This window comes from Callospermophilus lateralis, chromosome 13, assembly GCF_048772815.1.
Source record: "Callospermophilus lateralis isolate mCalLat2 chromosome 13, mCalLat2.hap1, whole genome shotgun sequence".
Classification (NCBI taxonomy): domain Eukaryota; kingdom Metazoa; phylum Chordata; class Mammalia; order Rodentia; family Sciuridae; genus Callospermophilus; species Callospermophilus lateralis.
This window is the reverse complement of record NC_135317.1, coordinates 87,114,396-87,141,740: the sequence shown is the minus strand read 5'-3', so window position 1 is coordinate 87,141,740 and position 27,345 is coordinate 87,114,396. Positions and strand designations below refer to the sequence as shown.

Genomic DNA, 27,345 nt, shown 5'->3' with positions numbered 1-27,345 from the left:
TTGTTTTTTTTTTTTTGGGGGGGGGGCATCTTCCTTTCTTCTACTGTGTGAGAACACCTTGTCTGTCTCTTCTAGTTTATGTAGCAGGAAGTACAGTCTTAGAGCAGCCCTTAACCATATACCAGACCTGTAAGAACCTTGAAGAATCTTGATCTGGAGTTCCTAAGCCTTAGAACCGTGAGAAATAAACTTGTCTCATTTATAAATTACCCAATCTATGATATTTTGTTATGGAAGCACAAAACAGAGTAAAACATAAGAGATTTGATAGAGTTATACCAAAAAAAAAAAAAAAAAAGCCTAAAGGAGTACCATTTGATGATTGTGGGAGGAGAGAAAATACATATCTCCAAGGGGAGTCTTCATAGAAGAGTGATAGTTAGGAGCATAGGCTTTAGCATTAAAAAAGGCTGAGATTTGTTTTGCTGCTTACTAGCCATTGATTTCTAACAAGTTGCTGGTTTCTGTAGCTTAATATTTTTCACTTATAGATATTACATCTGTATTTATCATTTTGTTTTGAGTTTGGATAGTGAATGAGAACATGACCAAGCATTTAAATAGTTACTTTTGTGGATAGAGCTGCTGGAGGTTTGACATGAAAGAGAAGGTTTTCATTTATTTTCAACTCCAGAGCTCTTCATATGCATGTTAAAAGGTAGGGAATACTTATTTTTTAAGTAGGTTAACTTTTAGCAAACATTGGGTACTTAATGCCTCTGGGTTATGATAAGTCTAAAAAATACACCACTATTTGTGTTGAAGTGTTTTGTATCTGAAATCTTTTGTGTATTTACCCTCATTTTAATTTGTCCCCCTGTTGCTGTTTCTCTTTTCTACAGTAGTTTTTCCCAAAAGAATCATTTTAAAAGTACTTAGATATTCAAATATTTAAATAAACATTCTAATATTTGGGAATTCTAATTATCAATTTCAAACTATAGGAATAACTTAACTTTTTAAAAATAAAGGTAAAAAGCATGCTAGAGCACATTTTATGTTTATTTAATTTTAAAAACTTGTGACTTTTGCTCTTATTAATAGTCGGAAATGACATAAATTTTAGAGTCTGCGTGTGTTCTCTTAAGAGTTTTCAGTATTTCATTGTTATGTAAATGGGACTTCTTAAAATTAATTGATATACTTTTCATACTGGCATTTGCTATGAAATATTTTTTCTTACTCTATTATATTTTTTCTAAAAAAGCAGCAAATACTGGAACTCTGTCTCCTAGCACCAAAAGATCTTAGATTACCTCTTTTTCTACAATAAAGCAAACAAGAATTACTTGTAAATAGTATACCTTGTTTTGTAGTCTTATGCTTTGTTTGCAAATATGATTCTATCACTATTTTGCCTTTCATTTTAATTCAATTATTTCCTTTCCAGAATGTCTCAAGTCTCGGTGCATTTGTAATTGCTTCTGAGTTTTTCAAGAGAAAGCAGGTTTTCCTCTTCAGCTAGCACAACTTGTCAGCTCGATTGGTTGTTTTTGTGCTAATATTTTTCTTTTTATGATGGGGTATTATTTTTTTCTTCAACCCAAATATATTTAAAAATATAGAACTCTCAGTCTATTTCATATTACTGACAAAGTATTATCCTTTCTTTAATATATGCCAGATAAATTGCTATGCAGCCTTTGAAAATTACTTCACCTTTGTCTCTTCATCTTTAGAAAAACTATTTCACCTTTATCTCTTCATGTTTAGAGAGTAGTGGGATTAGATTATATGGTTTCTGAGGTTCTTTGCAGTGATTTATACAATTTTATTTCAAAATAATGGAGATCAGAGTATACTGTGCTTTTAACCTAGTGATGGTTAGGGAGTCTTAGAAATGGTCATAAATTAATGGCATGATTAGTAAGGATCGTCACAGTTTTGTATGTGTGTGAGTATGTATGTACTAACTCAAAAATGAATCAAAATTATGCTATAATGATTTTGACAATTCACTTTTTATTAACCAAAGAAGACAACATTAGATAAAATTCTCTTTTGCAACTGACAGGAATTCTACTCAACTATTTGAAGCTTAACAGGGTATGTGGGGTATGTAGAGTGGTGAGATAATGGGGGATTTTAATGGCTTATGTAATGAAGAGTGGTAAGAGGTAAAGCAGACCTTGCAGGCCACTAGAACTAGATATTAGGCGTTAAGAAGAGGATTGTATTCTATCTCTTTTCTTGCATTTGATTTTTATTTTCTCCTTTTCCCAGTGAGTTTTCTCTATGAGTCAAGGTATGTGATCACCAGTGATTCTAGGCATACCTCCCAGCTTAGTCTTGTAATTAGTGGTCTAACCAGCTAGCTGTTTATAAAAGGTAATATCAGAGAATGACTTTTGATTGACCTTCCCCTGTAACCAGGGGATAGGTATTATTGCCAAAAAGGAGTGATTAAACACCAAGCAAAGATTGCTTAGTAGGCAAACAGATAATAGCCATTATTGGTATTTAAAGGGATCAGTTTGAGCTTACTCAAAAGTAGGTAAAAATTTCCATGGGTAATAATTTATAATATAAAAGAATTATCTTCATATCATATGCTCTTGTCTTTTACCTAACCCATGTTATCAAAGCCACACTTTTTTTCACATAGGTTAATTTCAGTAGACAGATCCATTTTGGTTTGGATAGTTCTCTTTATGTGCCATAGTGCTATATTATGGCAATTTTAAACTTAATCCATTCTGTTCCAAAAGAAGGACTTTGCTTTGGATTCACCTAGCATTACAGACAGATGATACCTCCTTATGTATGTGCTTGTTATTGTTCTTGTCTCATTTCTTTTAATTTTCCTCTTTCTGTTTATATTTAGATCACATCCCTATGAATTGATATTTACATATTAAAAATGATAAGTAATATGGTTAATGTTTATTCTTGTTATTTTGTTATACAATGTCTAGTTGATGTTTATGTAGGAACTTGGGATAATTTATGAAGCTAACATCAGGCTTTGGCTTCGATGTTTTACATAACGGATGTAGTTAATTTCAGCCAACATTTGCTGAGTTCCTACTGTGCTCTGGGCACTGGGATTACAAAGAAATAAAACAGATCCCCCAACTCGAACTTGGAAATAAATATAATTAGAAAATTTCCCACTTTATGCTGATGTTAAGTACTGTGTTTTCATCTTAATAGTTACTTACTTTGTTTTACATTTAAAGTTTTACTTGAATGTAATTTGCTAGAGAAAGATAACTATAAGTAAACTTTGATGAGTTCAAAAATTATATACATTCATGAAGTCAGCACCCCAGTGACTCAATGGTAACTACAACAATCTATAACTAAATGCATAATAGTGAGAATATTGGAAAAGGATATTTGTTTCTTCTTCAAGGAAATTTTGCTAATGGTTGTTGAAACTATTGTTTCTTCCAGTGAAGAATGGTTTCTCTGATATTCTAACTGAATGCTAGAAATACTGCTGTATTGAAAGTGAAAATTTTTTCTGGTACTAATTTTTATAGTCAATTATTTGAGTTTTAAAAATGCTGGGGGATAGCCTGCTATTCTAAATTATTTTACCAAGTAAAACCTCAAGTTTCAAAGAAAATATAGTAGAATTAAATATTATTTATTAATATTTCTTTGTATTTCTTATGATGCCAAGACTTATTTTTATTGTGGATTCATGTACTTGTCCTAATACTTGCCAAGTTTCCTTCTGTTGAGTACAACTAGAGTAAAATCTCCATGAATTAATAGTCATTATGAAATTTATATTTGCAGCTTTCTGTAAAGAAAAATGTTATGAAAAATTAGTGTGAACATGAGTGAAGCTATTACACTAAAGACTATCTTTTAAAGTATCTTAAGCATCTATTCCTAAGTATATAATTGATATACTTTAACACTTAACATATATCCTTGTACATATTACATGCTCATTAATTAGTTGAGATTTGTTATTTAGTTTTCAAGATGTTCACATCCATTCATAATTCAACTAAAACAAATCTCATCTTTATCAATGTGATTTTTTCCTGAATATTTTAAAAGCATTTTGAAGTGTTTATATTTTTTAGTGCATTACAGAGTAGTACTGTTTATGTCTTTTAAACATGAGATTATGTATCATTTGTTCATTTTGAGACTTTTGGTGGGGAGGGAGATAGTTGGGCGTTGTGGTGCACTCCTGTAATCCCAGTGACTTGGGAGTCTGAGACAGGAGGATCATAAATTCAAAGCCACCCTTAGCAAAAGCGAAGTGCTAAGCAACTCAGTGAGACCCTATCTCTAAATAAAATACAAGATAGGGCTGGGGATGTGGCTTAATGGTTGAGTGCCCCTGAGTTCAATCCCCAATACCCACTCTCCCCCCCCACTCCCCCATGATTGGTTTTATTTTAAAACAGGTAATGACATTTCTGAGAGTTTTAAATTGTCAGCAATTAAAAATTATTACAATAACTTTTATGCTATTTAAATTCTATTTTCCACCATAGATCTCTGTTTCTATACCTCATGACTAATAACATTAAGAAAATGTTTGTTTGTTTCTTTTTTTAATTTTTCAAACTCTTAGGGTTTGGTGGAGTGATTGATAGAAAGACAAGATTTCTTTGTAATAAAGTGTTTATTACATAAAGGAACTTTGATGTCATATGTAAATCTTTATTCTTTTAAAGGAAGGTGCATCTGCCCGTAAGACTCAGACTCCTGCAGCACAGCCAGTACCAAGACCAGGTAAAAATATGAATCTGGTTTTCGTTATTTTCCAGAAACTGAAATTTTACTGAGGATACATTGGAAGTTCTTTATTCTTCAAGTTGAATATCAGTATCACTGAAGCAGATCTCAAAACTATGATCATATTCATACTGTGCTTGCTACACTTTGGTCAGAATCATCAATAAATCTTTCTGTTTTTAGCATAGAAACATAAAAAAGCTAAAATAAAAAGTGTGCTAAATTGTTTATTTCCCAGACTAACTTACAATATTCTTTACTGAAGGGATATTTTCCCCAATTTGATTTAAAAGTCATTGATAAAGTAGTATGTAACACTAAAATAGGTTTTAAAGCACCATACTTTAAAGTTATACATTAAATATTTACTTGAATAAATGGGTATATTTGCGAAGAGTTTAAAATCACTTTTAAAATGAGTTTAAAATTAAGACTGCATTCCTTGTCTCACTCATTCCCTATCCTAGGTTCGTGGTAGTATGTGCAAATGTGATTTTTGTTTTTATACAGAAGCACAGCATCATAATTTTACTAGACTGGTGTGCAGCTTTGATGTTTAGAATTTCAGACATCTCTATTAATGAGCACAAAAAGTTCTATAAGCATTTTAAAAATATGTTAAGTAAAGATAGCAATGAAGTTGTTTTTCCTTCTTTTCTTACTACCCAAAAAGAATAATCTTTAAAAATGCATCTAGATACCAATATTGTATCATTATAAGTATTTTGGTTTTTAAAAAATATTTGTTTTATTTTTTATATTTAACCTAACATCAGTGATAGCCTACACTCCTTCCTTTTTAACCTCAGTGTGTCGAAAGTCACAAGAAAATGGGAAAGTATTGGAAAAGCATAGGCAAGAATTTTACTAGGTGATATTTCTCATAAATTTGGCAGTGCTAACAGTACAGACTTGGGTATCTTTTTATTTGTTGTACTTTCCCACATGAGCATATTCTAAAATTATGAACATTATAAATATTAATTATTTCTGGATGTGCTTCAGAAGTATGGTGTTAAGATTACATGAGACTTATATTGAAATGGTTTTGTAGGCAATTTCACTGTGTTCTTCATCCATACTCTTCTTAGATGACTAGACTCTGTGTGTATCTCTCTCTGTCTCTCTTTGTCTGTCTCTCTCTCTCTCTCTCACTTTCACAGTGGGTTTGCTTGAAGTCTTTGTCATACCTTTTATTTTGAGGAGAGAAGGAGTGCTCCATCAGCTGAGTTTAATTTATTTCAGATGACAGAACTGTAGATGGCCACACCAAAAGCCATTGTGAGTATAAGGAAGAACAGTTAAATTCAATAGATGATGTTAAAATTCCTTGCATGTATTAGGCCCTTTGCCAGAAACTAGGGTGAGGCTAAAGGAGCTCTTTTCAGGAAGGAAGAAAAAGTGAAGGAAATAGGGATGAAGGAGTGGAATACTACCTACTAAGTATAGAAACATTGTAGAAGCAGTTGAATCATAGACACAGAATTGTTGTTCTTTGGAAGTGTGGGGTAGGGGTTGTGGTTTGTCATTCTAAGGAAGATCACATGAGAAATTCAGAAATTATGTAAAAGGTGAAGAGGATTCTTACCTAGATTGGTGTTCCGTGGTTTAAAATTGTCTCCAGTTGTGGAGTGTTGTTTTTCATGTAATACAATCTACTTGGGGAGGCTTGAAGTAGGAGAATTGCAAGTTTCAGGCTAGCCTCAACAATTTAAGACCCTTTCTCAAAATAGAATTTAAAGAGGGGCTGGAGATAATGGTTTAGTGGTGGAGTGCCCCTGGGTTCAATCCCTAGCACTATCAGAATAAATAAATAAAACTTTTCTACTTCACATTTTCTCCAAATCAGCATGCATAAGAGAGGAGTAGGGGAAGACATTCTGTTCAGAAGTGTGAGATAAAATGGAAGTTCTTGGGGCTAGGTTCTAATACGATCTTGAGGAAAATAAGAGGTTCTAAGTCTTTTCAACTCTGAATATTCATCATACTTTTTCAATTGCTCTACCAAAGTGCAGTGGAGATTAAATTGATGGAACTTAATCTGAACTATAAGTCTCTTAATATTTCAGGTATTCCTATGCCTATCCATATAAACTCTCTTCTTCCTTCCATTTACTCTTGATGACACTATCTGTCCACAATACTTATCTATCATTCTAAAAGAAATTAGTCTTTAGCATTCATTTGTCAATAAGAAATTATTTGAATGGATGTTAGCAATTTGAAATCTTTAATTATCCTTATTATTTTTGAGAATATTTTTGTTTTGATGCAGAGATGTTAAGTGCATTTGCTTATGGAGTGCTGCCCAGTTTTGAAGGGATATTGGTTGATTTGACATGTTCACTTATATCACTAGTTTTTAATCGTTAAACAAACAAACAAACATGAATACCCAAAACACACCTGACAGTATAATTTGCAGTAGATGAGGGATTATAGAACTATGTTATTTTGTTAGGTTGGATCTTTTCAAAATTGGGGACTGAACCACCAATTGTTTGGTTGAATGAAGCACCTCAAGCATGGAGTTCCATTTTTGAACATTTAAAAGTTTTACTTTATTTTTCTGTCGAATGTTTACTTAATTCTGTCATTCCACTTAATACTGTTCCAGGCAAAGCCTATAGGCAAATAAAACATTTTAAACACTTTACAATGAAAATATTATTAAAACTCCCAAACTTAAATTTCTTTAGGAAGTATAATGACCAATAAATAATGTTTAATCCATTTTTTCCAATGGATTAAAAGTTATAAGTCTTGAATAGGCCATAGTACTCAGTATTATTTCCCTTTTATAGCTTGATTAAATCTCTTGAACATATTTTTCTTTGTTTTCTAATACATGCACACCCATACTTCCAGCTTTCTTTATTTCTAATTCTTAGATGTTCTGAGGTGAGTAGATCTCCTGCATATTTTATATAATTTTGACTTAGTCATCCAGTTATAATCCAGGTACTGGTTGAAGTACTTCTGTACTCATTGTATACTTTTAAATCTATGTGCTGATGATTTCCAAATTTGTGTCTTCAATTAGACATCTCTTCTTACCTCTGGTATCTTATATTAACTCTCTGTTCTATATTTGGTATACCATAGGCATTTAAAACTATCAAAATAGATTTTCCTTGATATTTTTCCCCAAGATCTCTTACTCTACACTTTCCTGCTTCTTCATAAATAAGTGGCACAACCACCAACTCTTGTTTTTTAAGACAAAAACTTAGATGTTATTATTTATTGTTCATATTTCCTATCCCTTTCCTAATCTGTCAGTGGGGTTCTTGTCAGATTTATCTACAAATATCTACAGATCCTTACTTCGTTCGTTTTTCTTTACCTCCTACTCAAGATCATCATTTCTCTAGACCAGTGTATGTTAAACTGTCCAGTTTTAGTTTATAACCTTTTTATTTTTGGCCCTCAAAAGATGCATATAAAAGTTGAGGGTAATATACTGTCATAGTATCTGAATGCATGTTCATCTTTTTAGAAATCCATTGTTGCTGCCTTTTTTCTTTCATTTCGTCTTTTCTTAAACCACATAAACTTTGAGGAACATCCAAATTGTAGATGATTGTAATAGTCCTAACTGAGCTTTCTTCTTTCACACTTGTCCCCCTCTGATCCCTTGCCTGTTTTTTTCTTTTTCTTTTTGAAGAAGCTGTGACATGAAAATCAGATCTCATCATTTTCTATCTTAAAAGTTATAGGCAATGGCACTTTAAATACAAAATTTTGCCTGGCATGGTGGCTGCTTGTGGGAGGTGGGAGGATCAAACTACCCAGGAGTTTGACCAGCCTGGACAGAATAGTGAGACCCCATCTCAAAAAATGAAAAACAAAATAAATAGAAATTTAATATATACAAAAGTCACTATGTGAATTGGTTCCTCTATTGATTTTTAGCTTCAACTTTTGCTATGCTTTCTTCTCTGTGGTCTATACATTTGCCTTGTTTCATTTCCAAAAGCCCACCAGCTTCTTCCTGCCTTTGACATTTAGCAGACAGTCCTGTGGACAGTTCTTTGCAAGTTGGCTCCTTTTTATCCTTCAAATTTCATTTAAAATTTAGTTGCTTTCTTTTTGGGGGGAGGGGGAGGTGGGATTGAACATAGAGGCACTCAATCACTGAGCCACACCCCCAGCCCTATTTTGTATTTTTGATTTAGAGACAAGTTCTCACTGAGTTGCTTAGCACCTCTCTTGTGCTGAGTCTGGCTTTGAACTTGTGATCTTCCTACCTCAGCCTCCCCAACTGCTGGAATTATAGCCACACAGTCTGCTAGTTGCTTCCTCCCTCATTCCTTTCCTCCCTTCCTTCCATGAAGATTGAACTCAGGGTGCTTAATCATTGAGCCACATTCCCAGTCCTTTTTTATATTTTATTTAGGGATAGGGTCTCACTGAGTTGCTAAGCTCACTAAAATAGGTTTGAACTCACGATCCTCGTGCCTCAGCCTCCCATGCCACTGGGATTACAGGCATTCTCCACTGTGCCCAGCTAGTTGCTTTCTTTAAGAGGCTTTTTGTAAAAGCATTCTGTAGGACACTTCTGCCAGTGTCTGTGTTTTGTTCCTTAATGTTCCTTTTGTGTTCGAATTTGTATGATTGTGCTCTGGCTCCCCTGTTTTCCTGAAAAGCTCTTTCAGGGCAAGGTTTATTTTATTTCTCTTTTATTTTCCATTTAATAATAACTTAGTATGAGTACCTTTTACCTAGTCTCTGAATAAATTTTTAAGTGAAGAATGTCATAATTTGAAATCAAACAAAGCAACAATGTTAATTTTTCTTGGTTTGCAAATTGTTAGTCATCACAGTTGCCTAAGTACTGGAGTAGAAGCAGAAGCAGTTATCACCAGCTTTAGCTGCAGAGTTCAATAAATGGTGAATATATACTATGACCCAACTAAGGACTTACCATGTGTTATTATTTATTTTTTAAAATTCTATTCCGGTTGTAGAACTGTAGCAGTCTGTTTTTACAGTTGAGGACACTGAGGCTCAGCATAGTTAAATCAACTTACCAGGTTAATTTTCCCACGTTAGTTTGTTGTGTTTTGTCTTCTCATATTTTATTTTATATTTATATTTATATTATATTTATTTTAGTAAATATTTTCTTAAATTGAATTCATTGTAGACTCCCTCACCACCACCACCCCACCCCCATAAAAGGAAGAAACGAGATCTGTGGCTGAAATTATATTGGTATTTGTTCTTTGCTCCTCCTTTCCCTCTCCCCTTTTCTGCCTTCCATGACATTCCTTATCATTCCTTTTAGTTACACATATTATATCTCTCTCCTGTTTACCTATTCATCTGTTCATCATTTTATTTTTTATTTTTTTTATTCTAATTTGTTATGAGAGCAGAATGCATTACAATTCATATTATACATATAGAGCACACTTTTTCATATCTCTGATTGTATGCAAAGTATATTCACACCATTCGTGTCTTCATATGTGTACTTTGGATAATGATGATCATCATATTCCACCATCATTTCTAACCCCATGCTGCCTCCCTTTTCCTCCCACCCCTTTGCCCTATCTAGAGTTCATCTATTCCTCCCATGCTCCCTCTCTCTACCCCACTATGAATCATCCTCCTTATATAAGAGAAAACATTCAGCATTTAGTTTTGTGGGATTGGCTAACTTCACTTAGCATTATCTTCTTTAGCTCCATCCATTTATGTGGAAATGCCATGATTTTATTCTCTTTTATTGCTGAGTAATATTCCATTGTATATATATATATATATGCCACATTTTATTTATTCATTCATCTACTGAAGGGCACCTAGGTTGGCTACACAATTTACCTATTGTGAATTGTGCTACTATAAACATTGATGTGGCTGTGTCCCTGTTGTATTCTGTTTTTAAGCTTTGGGTATAGACCGAGGAGAGGGATAGCTGGGTCAAATGGTGATTCCATTCCCAGTTTTCCAAGGGATCTCCATACTGCTTTCCATATTGACTGCACCAATTTTTGCAGTCGCACCAGCAACATATGAGTGTGCCTTTTCACCCACATCCTCGCCAACACTTATTGTTGTTTGTATTCTATTTTTTAATAATTATTTTTTTGTTGTAGTTGAACATAATACTTTATATTTTATTTATTTATTTTTATGTGGTGCTGTAACTCAGGGCCTCGCACGTGGTAGGCGAGCGCTATACCACTGAGCTACAAACCCAGCCCCTGTTGTTTGTATTCGTAAGAGCTGCCGTTCTGACTGGAGTGAGATGAAATCTTAGAGTAGTTTTGATTTGTGTTTCTCTGATTGCTAGAGATGTTGAACATTTTTTTCATAGATTTGTTGATTGATTGTATATCACCTTCTGAGAATTGTCTGTTCAGTTCCTTGGTCCATTTATTGATTGGGTTATTTTTTTTTTATTTTTTATTTTTTGGTGTTTAGCTTTTTGAGTTCTTTATATCCCATAGAGATTAGTGCACTATCTGAAATGTGAGAGGTACAAATTTGCTCCCAAGCTGTAGGCTCTCTATTCACCTCACTGATTGTTTCTTTTTTTGAGAAGAAGCTTTTTAGTTTGAATCCATCCCATTTATTAATATTTGATATTAATTCTTGTGCTATAGGAGTCTTACTAAGGAAGTAGAGGCCTAATCCAACATGCTGGAGATTAAGGCCTACTTTTTTTTTCTATTAGATGCAGGGTCTAATAGAAAATCCTCTGAAATATCCACCTACTTTGCTGAATGGTTTAATTCCCTGATCCTTGATCGACTTTGAGTTGAGTTTTGTGCATGGTGAAAGATAGAGATTTAATTTCATTTTATTACATGTGGATTTCCAGTTTTCCTGGCATTATTTGTTGTAGAGGCTAACTTTTCTCCAATTATGTTTTTGGTTCCTTGGTCTAATATAAGATAACTGTAGCTATGTGGGTTAGTCTCTGTGTCCTCTATTCTATACCATTGGTCTACAGGTATATTTTGGTGCCAGTACCATGCTGTTTTTGTTATTATTGCTCTGTAGTATAGTTTGAGGTCTGGTATAGTGATGCCACCAACTTCACTCTTCTTGCTAAGGATTGCTTTGGCTATTCTGGGTCTCTTATTTTTATAGATGAATTTCATGACTGCTTTTTCTATTTCTATGAGGAATGTCATTGGGATTTTGATTGGGATTGATTGAATCTGTATAGTGCTTTTGGTAGTGTGGTCATTTAGACAATATCAGTTCTGCCTGTCCAAGAACAAGGTAGATCTTTCCATCTTCTAAGGTCTTCTTTAATTTCTTTCTTTAGTGTGCTGTGGTTTTCATTGTAGAGGTCTTTCACCTCTTTTGTTAAGTTGATTCCTAAGTATTTTATTTTTTTTGTGTGTGTATATAATTTTATTAAACATAAAATTTCACAAATTTGGGAAATGAAATTCAATTGTACAGTTGTATGGATATTTTATAAAAAAATGAAAAAAATATTTGCCAGAGTCACTGCACTAATTTACATTCCAAATGCAAACATATGAGCAATCTAGTTTTTCTCTATCCTTACCTATACTTTTTAGTCATTATGAGAAGTTTGTCATGGTATCTAATTATAGTTTTAATATGTATTTACTGGTAGCCAGTGTAGTTGAACATCTTTTGATATGCTTATTTATTATTTGTGAATCTTTAATCAAATGTCTGTTCATGTAATTTGTCCACTTTCTAATTAGATTATTTTCTTGCTGTTGAGCTATAGTTCTTTATGTATTCTGGATGCAATGATTTTATTGAGTATGTGCAGTGAAGTAAATTATCTCAGTGTTTGGCTTATCTTTCATCTTATGTACAGGTTCTTTCACATAGCAAAATTTTCAACTTGACGAAGTTCCAATTACTTATTATATACTTGTATACATCATGCCTTTGGTGTCAAGTCTAAGAACTCTTCACCTAACTCTAGAGAGTCAGAGGATATTCTCCTTTTTTAACTTACTAAGTGTATTATAGCTTTATATTTTTCATTTAAGTCTGTGTTTATTTTATTTTTTTGAGGCTATTTGTAAATGGGGTGGTTTTCCTAGTTTCTCTTTCAGAGGATTTGTCACTGATGTGCAGACATGCTTTTGATTTATGGGTGTTGGTTTTATATCCACCTACTTTGCTGAATTCATTTATTAGTTCTAGGAGATTTCTGGTGGAATGTTTGGGTCTTCTAGGTATAGAATCATATCGTCTGCAAATAGGGATAATTTGAGTTCTTCTTTTCCTATGTGTATCCCTTTAATTTCTTTCATCTGTCTGATTGCTCTGGCTAGAGTTTCAAGAACTATGTTTAATAGAAGTGGTGAAAGAGGGCATTCCTGCCTTATTCCAGGTTTTAGAGGGAATGCTTTCAATTTTTCTCTATTTAGAATGATGTTGGCCTGGGTCTTAGCATAGATAGCCTTTACAATGTTGAGGTATGTTCCTGATATCCCTATTATTTCTAAGGTTTTGAACATGAAGGGCTGATGTATTTTGTTGAATGCTTTTTCTACATCTGTTGAGATGATCATATGATTCTTAGTCTATTGATGTGATGAATTATATTTATTGATTTCCATGTGTTGAACCAACCTAGTAGCATCCCTGGGATGAATCCCACTTGATAATACTGCACTATCTTTTTGATATGTTTTTGTATTCAATTTGCTAGGATCTTATTGAGAACGTTTGCATCTATGTTCATTAGAGATATTGTTCTGCAGTTTTCTTTCTTTGATTTATCTTTGCCTGGTTTTGGAATCAGGGTGATATTGGCCTCATAGAATGAGTGTGGAAGTGCTCCCTCTTTTTCTGTTTCCTGAATAAAATTGAAGAGTATTAGTATTAGTTCTTATTTAAAGGTTTTGTAGAACATGGCTGTATATCCATCATGTCCTGGGCATTTCTTTATTGGTAGGCGTCTTCTATTTCATCGCTTGATATTGGTCTGTTTAAATTTTAAATTGTGTATATCATCAATTTGGGCAAATCATATGACTTAAAAATTTGTCAATACCTTTAATATTTTCTATTTTATTGGAGTACAAGTTTTCAAGATAATTATTCTCTGTATTTCTGTAGTGTTTGTTGTGATATTACCTTTTTCATCACATTTTAATAATTTGAATTTTCTCTCTCTCTTTGTTGGCATAACTAAGGGTCTGCCAATTTCATTTATTTTTTTAAAGAACCACCTTTTTGTTCTGTCAATTTTTCAGTTGTTTCTTTTGTTTCAATTTCATTGATTTCAGCTCTGGTTTTAATTATTTTCTGTCTTCTACTGGTTTTGGGATTGATTTGTATTTCTTTTTCTAGGGATTTGAGATGTAATGTTAGGTTGTTTATTTGTTGACTTATTCTTCTTTTAAGGAATGAACTCCATGCAGTGAACTTTCCTCTTAGTTCTGCCTTCATAATCTCCCAGAGATTTTGATATGTTGTGTTAGTGTTTTTATTTACCTGTAAGAATTTTTGAAACTCCTCCTCGATGTCTTTTGCAACCCATTGTTCATTCAGTAGCATGTTATTTAAATATCTCCAGGTGTTGGAGTAATTTTTATTTTATCGTTGATTTCTAATTGATTCCATTTTGATCTGATAAAATGCAGGTTAGTATCTCTACTTTTTTGTATTTGCTGAGAGTTGCTTTGTGGTATATTAAATGATCTATTTTAGAAAAGGATCCATGTCTTGCCGAGAAGAAAGTGTATTCTCTTATTGAAAGATGAAATATTCTATATATGTCAGTTAAGTCTAAGTTATTGATTGTACTATTGAGTTCTGTAGTTTCTTTGTTTATCTTTTGTTTGGAAGATCTATCCAGTGGTGAAAGAGGTATATTAAAGATTTTATATTGTGGTCAGTTTGACTCTTGAACTTTAGAAGAATTTGTTTGATGAACGTAGATGCTCCATTGTCTGTGGCATATATATTTATAATTGTTATGTCTTGTTTGTGTATGATTCCCTTGAACAGTATAAAATGTACTTCTTTATCACTTTTGATTAACTTTAGCTTGAACTCTATTTTATAACGATGATGGAAACCCCTGCTTGCTTCTGTCATCTGTTCATCTTGTCATCCCTATACCTCCAGTAGATATTAACTGAGACTATATTATGTACCAGATGATACTAACTAATCAGATTTATTTGTAAGCTCTAATCCTAAAAATGATTTAAGACAACTTTACTTTTTTTTTCCTTAGAAGAAAAATGCTATGATGTTAAATATGTGTATGTCTGAGCTTGTATTTATGGGTGAAAAGATCATTCTGCTGAATTCTGTTTTATCACAATAAAATCTCTATACAGAAGAGTGTGAGCAATTAATTAAAATGTTTGTTTTGTGTGATTCCCTTTAAAGGTAGAATTTTTTAATTTATATATAACAGCAGAATGCATTACAATTCTTATTACACATAGAGCACATTTTTTCATATCTCTGGTTGTATACACAGTATATTCACACTAATTCATGTCTTTATACCTGTATTTTGGATAATAATGATCTTCACATTCCACCATCTTTAATAACCCCATGCCCCTCCGTTCCCCTCCAACCCCTCCGCCCTATCTAGAGTTTGTCTATTCCTCCCATGCTCCTGCTCCCTATCCTACAATCTTTAAGAACTGATATTGAATTAGATTTTCTCTCTACTATCTACCATTCAGTTAATTCCAGTGTCTGTGAGCACAGTAGTTGCAGAACTGTTAAATCATGTTATTGTAACAACTTTACCAGCTAGATTATAGTTCTTAGGTATATTCTTTTTACCTCTAGTCTTATATAGCTAATTTGACTTACCTGCTTCTTTGATTTATATAACTGTAGTACATTTAGAGTCTCTTGTCACATTTTGCAGTCCATTTGAGAGCTCTCTATCCTCCTAAATGATTTTTTAAAAAGTTGCATACATTATATACAAAGCATTCTGTGCTAATAGTTCCATGATCTTTACAGGTGTTTTATGTCTTGTTTTTCCCATTATAGGACCATACAGATTGAATGAGTATATTCAATCCTCTAAATTGTTATTTTTGCAATTAAAAAAAATTTGGCATAGCATGTGGCACATAGAAAACAACTGGTAAAATTTTATTACATGGATAAATATTGAAAATTGAACATGCATTTTTAATCACAAATATTCACATGTATTAAGTTGTTATTGCCATTATGTCAGTAAATATTTCTATGTTTTAAAGTCTGTTACATATATAAATAGCAAAAGGATATGTATGTACTTGTGTTTTTAATAGCATAACAATAATTACTTAACAGTAAGGTTATTTTCAGATAATATAGCCGTTCAAACATGCTAGTTTTAAAAGCTCTTTTCCTCTCAGTAAAAACCAAGAAGCAATTTAAAAAAAAGAAAAAAAATGTTTGACATACTTTAGATCTTAACTCCCAAGGATTCCTTTCTTTCATTCATATAAGTTAGGTGTATTACCATTTTCCACAGTGTTACATGCAGTAATGTTTCTACATTTATAACATGGATAATAATTATCACATCATTTCTTTGCTTGCCAGACTTGAACATCCATGAACATATTATAATGCAGTGTAATGTGTCTACTTTTCTTGTAACTACAGATTATTGAGTTATGCTGAGGCATTTTAATATTTTTATGAAGCAGGAATAACATTATTTAAGATGTTTTGTATATTTTTTATTTTACAACTAGTTATATGTGAATATAAGTAATATTTACCATAGATAATATGTAAGCCTCCTTTAAATATGAACATAAAGATAAGTTTTAGAAAACTCAATTGTGATTTTTTTTCCTTTCCTTCTTACAGTTTCTCAAGCAAGACCTCCTCCAAATCAGAAGAAAGGTGAGGTCATGATTTTAAATTTATTTTAGAAAGTAAGTGTGTATGAACTAGGTTGCAAAACCAGGACTAATAATATTTGTGCAGCTATATCATATATGTGTGGTTGGTATCATTTCTTATTAGTCAGTGCTTAAACTATACTGATGATTAAACCTTTTTACTATTATTGTTGGCTTCAAATATGTTATGTGTGCATACATACATTCGTATATTTTGGTGCCAGGGAAAGGTGCTTTACTAATGAGCCACGTCCCCAGGCTTAATGTATTTTTTTTTTTTAGCTCAAAAGAATCAAAATTGTGCCAGGCACTGTGGCACACACCCATAATCCCAGTGGCCTGTGAGGCTGAGACAGGAGGATTGTGAGTTTAAAGCCAGCCTCAGCAACAGCAAGGCACTAAGCAACTCAGTAAACCCGTCTCTAAATAAAAAATACGAATAGGGCTGCGGATATGATTCAGTGGTTGAGTGCCTCTGAGTTTAGTCCCCAGTCCCGGTGTGCCCCCGGCCCCCAATTAAAATTGTACATTTATTAGCTTTTAATTTTTAGTGAAGTAAGTATAATTCCTTTTAATAACAATAAGTAATAATAATAATAAATTTGTCACCTTTAAAATTGTGTTCTTCCAGGATCTCGAACACCCATTATCATAATTCCCGCAGCTACCACCTCTTTAATAACCATGCTTAATGCAAAAGACCTTCTACAAGATCTGAAGTAAGTAATTAAAAAAAAAAAATCTTTTTATAGGACACTGAGATAAAAGAGTTAGTTACTAATTTAGTATTATTTGAAGAAAACAAAAACAAAGTTTTACTTGACAGCTAAAGTATAATTTTTCACATATAATTTTTGTATCTGTATCCTTTAGAGAAAGTTACAGAAAAGCTGTCTAAAGTCCTAATGAGAAGGATACTATTTTATTGACTCTTAAAATGAATTATGTTGTTTGTTTTGTTTTGTTTTTAGCACAGTTCTTGGGATTAAACCTGGGACCTTGTTCAAACCACTTCCCCATCCTAAATTATGTTTTGATTTTTCCCTGAAGATCTGAAAAAAGTTTCCAAAGCAAATGAAGGTTCTTTCAGTATATTAAATATATAGTTGGAGGAGGCTGGCAAGTGGGGAAGCATAGTTGTTTAACCTTCATAGCAAAAGCTGAGTAAAAATGAAAAGGAAATGTAATAATAAAGATGAAAGAAGTGAATATGAAACATATACCCTATGTTAAAATTTACAAGTGCTTGTTAACTTGGAAATTTTAAGTGTCTCTTCCCCATTTCTTTTTTTTAAAGATCACAGTCATAGTGTACTAAGTTTATTCTAATAAACGTGTTAGTCAGCTTTTCATTGCTAGGACAGGAAGAAAAATTTATTTTGGCTTATAGTTTCAGTGGTCTCAGTCCATGTTTCGCCATGTCGATTGCTGTGGGCCTGAGGTCAGATGGAATACCAGGGTAGAGGATATGAAGCTGCTCAGCTCATGGCTACTGGGAAACAGAGAGCTCAAGGAATTCTTCTGTCAGAGTGCGTTTTGTAATATGGGGAAAGAAAGTAGAAGAACTCAAAGTATACAATATTTTGGGAAGATAAGAGTGGTAATATAATTACTGGTTGTAGAGGGGAGTTAACTATGTTCTGCTATAACATTTTCATAGTATTTGGTACTTTCTTATAGTATTTAATGAAATCAAAGTTGTCAAATTATCCATTTTGTGTTGTGTACCCAGGTCATTTAATCTGGATGTTTGTTATGAATTTGAACTGTAGCTCACTAATTTTAACATGGTTTTATTTGAGGAAATTTGAGGTTGAAGGCATGTTCTTCCAGTGATTTTTGTCATTCTTTTTTGCCAGCTGCTCCAGTACCCAAAGACTTAGCTGATTTTTGTGTTAAATTCTCAATTTGAGAATTTCTGATTTACTAGGGTAGTATAAATTCAAATTTGGATCAGTTCTGAGTGACATGGAGATGGACCCTTGGCCCACAAATCATCTGGGAGTTCTTCTTCTTCTCCTAATTGAAGAGTCAGATCAAGATAGATATGCTTCTTTGACATTTGATTGGAAAAGTCCAAGTAAAACCCCCCTCCCCCCACAGTTGATAATGTAACTTTTTGTAGGTTCCAGCTCTAGTTCCTTTTTGTCCTTGTGAGTTTTGTAAAACCAAAAAAACATAAATGCCTACAGTTTCTCTGCAATACCAGTGCATTGGATGGCTTGTCAGTTTTTCTTCCTATAGAAGTGATGATTTTCTTTCTAGCTCAGTTATTTTGCATTTCATATATTTGTTACATTGTATCTAGCATTTCTGGGTGTTTTTAAAGTAGCTGGTTTTATACTATCAGGTATACTGCGTTATTAGAATTTGAAGTTCATAAAATATATTTATTCTACTTTAGTTGTTGTTATTAGTCTGCTGTTAGATGTACATTAAACTGTAACAGCAACAACAAATTTAATTCATGCTTCTTCATTAAGTTCGAGTCTTACCTGAGGAGAATTAAAAATGCAGAATATTTCATAAAATATTTGTCTCTTTAGCAATAAATATGTTCTTTGGGTTTGGGGTACACTCAGCATTAGAAATGTTTAAAATCTTTTATCAGTTTTGCTAATACCTCAGCTAAGAGATTCAGATGTAATCTAGTGATAACTTGCTTGGGAGATTGCTGCATATATTGGGAACAAACATCTATATAGCAGTATAACTCAAGAGTGAATTACTATGTAGACAAATACATGACAAACCTAACCTTCTAGGAGCTCATATGATTGTGGTGTTAGTGGGTTATGAGTCATTCATTTCAACTGATAAAATAGTATTTGTTCTAGCACTTGGTATAAAAACCAGTTTCAATGCCATACCTGAAAATATAACATCCTTTGATACTTCACAAGTATGAATCATGTCTTGAAGATAGGTTTAGAATCAAATCAGACCTCAACAGTTATCAACCATTAAAAGCTTTATGTAGCATCTCTCACAAATTATATGATTTTAATGAGAATACACATGATAGTGCTTTTTGTTGAAGAGGTAGTTGAAACTTATTATTTTCCACAATTCTGGACCTAAAACGGATGCAGAATACATCTAATTTGACTTTTATTCCTGGTTGAAAACACAGAGATGAAAGAACCTTAAAGGCTATTCGGCCTTTTATTTAATTCTGCCAGTTAGTTGCAAAGCAGGAAATAAAATCAGGTCTCCTGAACACCAGTTTAATAGTATTGCCCTTTGGACAGTGGAGACACCTAATAAATATTTACTTTAAGAAATGGAGTTTTATTTTGGTCTGAGAGTTATGTGATAACCATCAAAAACAAGAGAGACTCCTCCACAAAATTTAATAAGCCCTAACTTCAGTGTTATAATAATATTTTATAATCTGAAATGTCTAATGTTGACAGTTTGTATAATATATTTCCAGTGATAACTAGGAAAATGTTTATTCAACAACAAATAATATTCAAAAGAAGAATGTAGAGTCTCTGACTTTTTTCTCAGTAGAGTAATAATGATAATTATTTAAGGAGGAAAATAAAAGCAACCTCCCCTCCAAGAAGAAAATATCATCTGGCTCTGAAATAACTTAGGACTGATTAAAAATGAAACCAAATAAATTACTATTCTCTCATTTCAAATTTTACTCACACAGAGTTTAGTTTTAAAGGGTGCCTTCAATTTAAATAATTTTCTTTACAAAATATAGGTAGCCTGGCACATACAAGTATATCTATACATTGTTTTATTCATTTAAGTTTGATAATATAATGAAAATTCAAACCAATGCAAAATGGATTGCATTAACTACTTTTAAAAAATGTTTAGTGTTTTTATGAGCATTCATGTCTCCTTTCCACCTTCTAATATAGAAAAGGCAATTTTTCATCATTTATAATCTGTGAAATAAGATATGCATCTGTTTTCTTTTTGGTGATGGTTGCCTTGTCTTACTGATCTCCTTTTGGGTTTTTTAAAATAGTTTTGTGTTCTTCAGAGAAAAGGGCTTGTTATTCTATTCATATTTGTAGCTACATTGTTTTAAACAGTGTTTGCCTAAAATGGATATTAAGCAAATGTTTCAGGAAAGAAAAAGAAGAGGGGAACCACAGTGAGAAAATTAGAGAATAGGGAACTTATGTATCTAATTAGCATTTGAATATGAGAGAATTTTTTTGAAACTGCCATTATTTTACTGTGTCTATATTATTATATTCCTTTGTTTTTGATAAATATAATAGTCATAGCTACTCTTGGAACTTGACTTAGGTTCCCATGATGCTTCATTACATTTAATACTGAGTGGTTTTGTTTGTTTGTCTGTTTTGTTTTTGGTATTGGGGATTGAAACTGAGGACATTACTTAACCACTGTACTACATCCCAATCCTTTTTTATATTTTTATCTAGACACATGGTATCGCTGAGATGCTGAGGCTAGCCCTGTACTTTCGATCTTCCTTCTCATCCTCCCTAGCTGCTGGGATTACAGGCACCCCCCACTGCACCTGGCTTCCATTGAGTGTTTTACACCTTAACTATTTTTGTATCAGGTGATCTTTAAGCCTCCTTTGAAGTCATTTTTATGATGTACAAATTTGGCATTATCCATTTTTCAGTTTTTAGTAATTGACAACTATTATTTACTTTTTATGAATATGTTTTGTTGTTTTAAAAATGTTACAAATTCTGTCTTCAGTTCTTCATTCTCCACATTTCGTTGTTCATCTTAATATATTACAAATCTAATATTTTTAGTACAAAGAAATTTTAAAGGAAACTTTAGTGTTTTTCTCTTTGTAGCCTTACTATAGAGAAGCCAAACAATTAAACAAACTACAGTTTTAGGATAGATCATGCCTAATTTTTCTTCCAAGTTTAAATCACTCCCTTCATTGTTTAACACCTCATTGCAACTGACATCTTCCCTACCGTTTGAGTCAGCTGGAGGCTTTTGCTATGTAATTAATGCATAATTGAAACCTCCTCCACACAATTATAGTGTTGGCTGTAACCCATAGTTCAAGTTGGCATAGATTCTATTTGGTTTTATGTAAAATTGAGGATTCTTCAGTTTTCTAACCCATCAGTAAGTAAATGAAACAAAAAATAAAACTCAGCTTAACCTTTAACATTCTAAATAATAAAATTAAGGTCATATTATAGAAATATTAACAGATCCACTTTACTTCTACAAACATGATAAACTGATTAGATGAAACATATGATTCTGGCCATGATAGTAGTTTCTCAGGGCAGGGTTCCAAGTAGGAGAGATTGCACACACATAGTACTCCAAAAATATGAAGAGGGTTTCCCTTGTATTCATCAAATACTGTTGTGTTTATGCCCATGAGGGATCTATTGTGACCTGGGAAATAGCCATTGGGAAAGAAGCAGACAGAACAATTACTGGAGCTTGTATTTGAATGAAAATAGTTCTTGTTCCCAACAACTGCAGATAATACAAAATAGTATGGCCACTTTGGAAAATAATATTTTTTTCTCAGAATATTGAATATACTATTGCTCTATCTCCTAGCTCCCTTTGTTGATCTACTGTACTTAGATATGGACTTGTGTTTTATGCATCTCACTTGGCATTTGTTAGAATGAATCTATGAGTTGTCACTTTTCATCATTTCTGGAAGATTTGGCTCTTATCTCTTTAGATGTTCCTTGGAATTTTTTTTCCTATGCAAATTCTTTGAGTTTCAAGCAAATGTGGGAGTATTACAGAGACGATTTGCTAAATAAGCACCTGGGAACATTACCAATCTAGCATCACTTTAAATTGAATTTTCAGTTTTGAGATTTTTAACATCCAGATGTTATTCTTACCATATATACAGTTTTGAAACATTTTTCTTTGTAAATGCCAGGGTATGGGTTAAGGCATGGATAGGAATGAAGATGAGTGGTAGTTTACTAGTTTACTGTTTCTAGTTTACTGTTGTATTGAGTCCCTCTTCATGAAGAAAGAAACTCCGATTAGATTCCTTACATTGAGCAGGCTTGGAGCTCAGTTTCCTATTCTAGGAGACTAGTGAAATGTGAGAAACAAAGATGAGATTTAATTGGTTTCTGAGTGACTTCTGTAGTTAGCAGACAGCAATGTCATTCATTCTTCTTTGCATTCCCTTTGTCACTCATTTTTGTCCAAACATTCTTTCTTTATTGTAGCTAGCTCAGAGATGCCTTTAAAATTTTTTTTTATACTTAATTAATAATTTTTATTTTTTTCTCTTTGGAAATGTTCCAGTTACTAGGTAAGTCTGTCATATTATCATACCAGAAACAGAATACAAGACAGTTTTTAAAGGTCATAATATGTTAATATTAACTCATGTTAACTTACTGTTCCTTAAACCCTTTTACATGTACATAGATACAATTGTCATAATTCCTGAATGGAAGTCAGAATACTTAGAATTTTTTTTTTTTTTTTTTTTTTTTTTTTTATTGTACTGGGGATTGAACCCAAAGGTGCTTTGCCACAAAGCCCTATCCCCAGTCCCCTGCTCTGTTTATTTCAAATTTTGAGGCAAGGTCTCTTTAAGTTTGGTATTCCCCTACTTTAGGCTCCCCAGCTATGGGGATTATAGGTCACTGCGCCCAGCTGAACACTTAGAAATCTTAAGAAGTCAGAATTTCATCTAAATGATTATTTCACATGGAGTTTTCAGTTAATCCATTATTTAACTATATGCTGACTGAAGAGCAGTATTGCTAGTTGATATGAATATCCTGAATGACTGGCTCTATCTTCAAGAGACCTGAAATCTAGTAGGGAGATGGCAGATTATGTAAATTACTATACTAAAAAAAAAAAAAGGCTGCTTTTAAATTGTAGAAAATTGAATGCTGCTTTGAATAAAAAAGATAAATTCATAGTGAAATAAATATGTATTAAATTTAAGATCAAATAAATGCTTAAATATACCTCTAGAGATGTATTTAACATTTGGTAACCTAGAAACCAAAATTATTTCATTCATGTTTGAATATTGATTGTCACCTTATAACTAGAGAACTGCAGTAATTTTTATTAATATACCAATAAAATACTATTGTGTGCTATTTTTAGGCTGAAGTTTTTTGTTTTTGTTTTTGTGGTGCTGGGAATTGAACTCAGGGCCTCATGCTTTTCATGCAAGCACTCTACCACTGAGCCATATCCACAGCCCAAGACTGATATTTGATTAGAACTTGATAGGCTTAATTTGTGCCCAGTTTTCTTTAACACCTTCAGTTTTCTTTCATCTGATTATTGCTATCCTCACTGAAATTTCTGAGAATGGAGTTGTAATAGAACCAGATATATTGATAATTGTCAGTGATCTAATGTAGGCAAATGAATAATGCTGTAACATATAGCACTTTGATCATAACTTTGTTTAATTAGGTAGAACATTATGTACTTTATTATGCTAAAATGTACATTTATTTTTCGTGATTTAATTTCTCTGAAATTTGACTATATCTTATAGTTGATGACTTTTTTTAAGGAATTGTTCATTGTTTCTGGATTTTTTTAAAAATTTTATTTTTTAGGTGTAGTTGAAACAATACCTTTATTTCACTTATTTATTTTTATGTGGTGCTGTAGATCGAACCCAGGGTCTCACACGTGGGAGGCGAGTGCTCCACCCATGAGCCCCAGCCCCAGCCCCAGCCCCAATTGATGACATCTTAAGAGTTGCTCAGGCTAGGTGGTAGTACTGATGCAGTTTTCATGGTTTTGAATATACTCTAATTACATATTTCTGGCAAAAGATTTGTGTCGAATGTGTAAGCAACTCCTATAGATCAAGTTTAAAAAGAATCCCATTTAAAGTATGCAGAAACAAAAGAAGGTATACAAATGCTACCCATCAGAAAGGCTAAACTCTAGGCTTAGAGTTCATGTATTTTTTGTGGAAATATAAACTGATACAACTAACTACTTTAAAAATAAACATGGCCTGTGATCCAATATTTCCACTGGAAGGAGTAAGAAAAATAAAAGCATATATTCACCCAAGCACTTATATAAAAATATTTATATTAGCTTTATTTGCAGTAACTCATGTTTTGGAACCAGCCTGGTATAGACTGAATGTTTATATATTTCCTTTCCTCCTAAATTTGTATGTTGAAACCTAATTACCAGTTTGGTGGCATTATGAGGCAGGGATTTTAGAAAGTTATTAGATCATGCAAACTGTACCCTCATTAACAGGATTAGTACACTTAGGAAATAGACCTCAGAGAGCTCTGTTGCTCCCCTTTCATGATGAAGACACAGAGGGGGAAAAAGACTGAATTATCAAGCAGGCCCTCACAATGACTACAATTGTGCCAGCATCTTGATCTTGAACTTCCCAGCTACCAGAACTAAGAGAAATAAATTTCTGTAGTTGATAAACTACTCAGTCTATGGTATTTTGATTGTAGCATCCCAGATGGATTAAGACACTAGAGTATTGTCCACCAGAAGAAGAATGAATAAATAAATCATGGTATAATTCTTACAAGATTCTCAGCAGTAAAAGAGAATGATAGTCTTCATAGGATGGATGAATATTAGAAACATTAAATTGATTGAAAGAAGACTAAGCACAAAGAGATATATCCTTTATGATTATGTATATATGAATTCCCAGGACTGGCAAAACTAGTGTATGGTGGTGGAAAGCAAAACTATACTTGCCTATTGAGTGAAGCATAATGATTGGCTGACCGAAAGATGCAAAGAAAACTTAATGAATTGATGAAGAATTGCATAATTCTTTATCTAGATTGGAATGGATATACATTTGTTGAAACTAATTTGTGTATTTCATTATATGTAAATTTTATGCCAGTAAAAATATCGTACATGCTTAATTACTTGGGAACTCTTCCTTGTTGGAGGAATGACCTCAATCTCTTATTTCCTTGTAAAATAACCACCAAATGCTTTATGGAATCTAAGAAAGGTTGTTCCTCAGATACAGGTGAGAGGATTTCCTACCAAAACATCAAGTAGTACAGTTCAAATTCAGAGAATCATCTGATTCTTGGAGGGATAATGGTACTGATTTATGTAGTGTATTGTTAAAGTATTGTCCTAGTTAAACCAGCAGGCACCCCCCCCCCCCAGAGGTACAACATAAACAGTATGTCTCATAGTCATTGGTATTTTAGATTTCATGAACTACAGTAGGGTGAGTAAGTAGAATCTATATAGATCACTTATGGTATACTTATCATTTAGTGGGCTTAGGTTTAGAAGAAGAGGTTATAAAGTCTACCCTTATGTTATCTTCTAAGATCAAGACAAAAGGAATTTTTTTAAAAAGGTGAATTTATTATTATAGTGAAGATGGATTGCTTGGTTTACAGAAGACTCCATGTGGTACCTAATCAAATTCCAGAAGAATTCACCTTATACTAAAAATAAGACTGAAAAGCATTTTGAAATAAAGTTGCTTTCTACTGCTAACAGGGAGGGCTACTATAAGAAAATGCCTTGATAAAATCAGAAATTGATAAAATCAAAAATACCAGGATGTATAAAAAGGTTGAGTGCTCTGGTTAATTTAAAAACTATGAGAAACTCTGAGCTTTCATAAAACGTACAGCAACCAACATGTAAACATGCAGATGCTATATAATTCTTTTTCCTTAGATATCAGAAGTTGATTTATGTGTTTAATAGACTTTTTATTAATTGGATATTGTAATAGATCACTCATATTTTTAATTCATTATTATCAAAGTTTGTAAGTAATTTTATATTCTCAAATAATTTTATAGTTTCACGCCATATTTTAGAAGTCATAAAAGAGAGACTTACAATATTATATTTAGGAATTTAAATAATTTTAGCCTCATCTAGGTATAGATTGATTGAGAAAAATTAAAGAAAAAGCATCTTTTTATTAGAAGTAAGATCTTTTTGTTCTGTATATCTGGAACATAGTTCAAAAGGACAACTGTTTATGTTGTATAATTTATGGGACAATGTATTACATATTTTTCACTTAATGTTTTTGTTAGTTGTGACTTTGTTAGAATTCACTTTCCAACAATGCAAGAAAAATTAGTTTATGAAATAGTGTTTTATTATTCCAGGCATTAGTATTGTATTTGATGTTTTCATTGTGGGCTTGATTAATAAATTAAATAACCAAGATCTATATGGAGCAAATTTTATCCGGAAGAAATTCTGAAATGATATGGGCATGTTAACATGTTAACTTTTTCATCAGATATAAAATGGATGTGAGAATAGTCAGTTTAGACAAGAAGTTATTATTACCATTATCAACATGTACTAAAAGTTTTCATGATGACAAAATTAATATGATGAATCCAGTATGTGGTATTGAAAATTCTCAAGGGACTCTGTCAGATGCAATATCTCATGCATCTTCTTTGCCCTTTTACAAGACCTTTCATTTCATGTCTCAGCAGTAAAATGATACTTGTTGCAATGAATAGGAGGGACTATGCTCTAAGTAATAAATGATGCTAATTTAGAATGCTCATGAACTCTAGCAAATTTTGGAGGTGGCAGGAGCTTTCCAGAATGTTAGATTATTTTTGAAAATGTCTATTGGGGGTACAATGGACATATAGTAAGATAGTATTAGTGGTGTTTACTTTTGGCATACACTGATTTTCCTACTCTAAAGTCTTCAAAGCAGTCCTGAAGTTCAGTGATATTTTCTGATATTTTGCTGAAGCATAAAACGTAAATAGGGTGTTTTGTGAAGCTCCAGGATAGGTTAAGTTTCCCAGTGAAGAAGAGTGTCTAA

The 27,345-nt window shown here is 32.6% G+C and overlaps 1 protein-coding gene across 1 annotated transcript in view; it reads left to right on the top strand.

Annotated features, from left to right (window-relative positions):
- The window catches only part of Cdc73 (cell division cycle 73), a 123,594-nt gene that overhangs the window by 84,871 nt on the left and 11,378 nt on the right, over positions 1-27,345 (top strand). Inside the window, exons 11-13 of the mRNA XM_076831627.1 lie at positions 4,647-4,704; positions 16,519-16,554; positions 17,185-17,272. Of these exons, the coding sequence (XP_076687742.1) occupies positions 4,647-4,704; positions 16,519-16,554; positions 17,185-17,272 (182 nt within the window). The remainder of the gene's footprint in view (positions 1-4,646; positions 4,705-16,518; positions 16,555-17,184; positions 17,273-27,345) is intronic.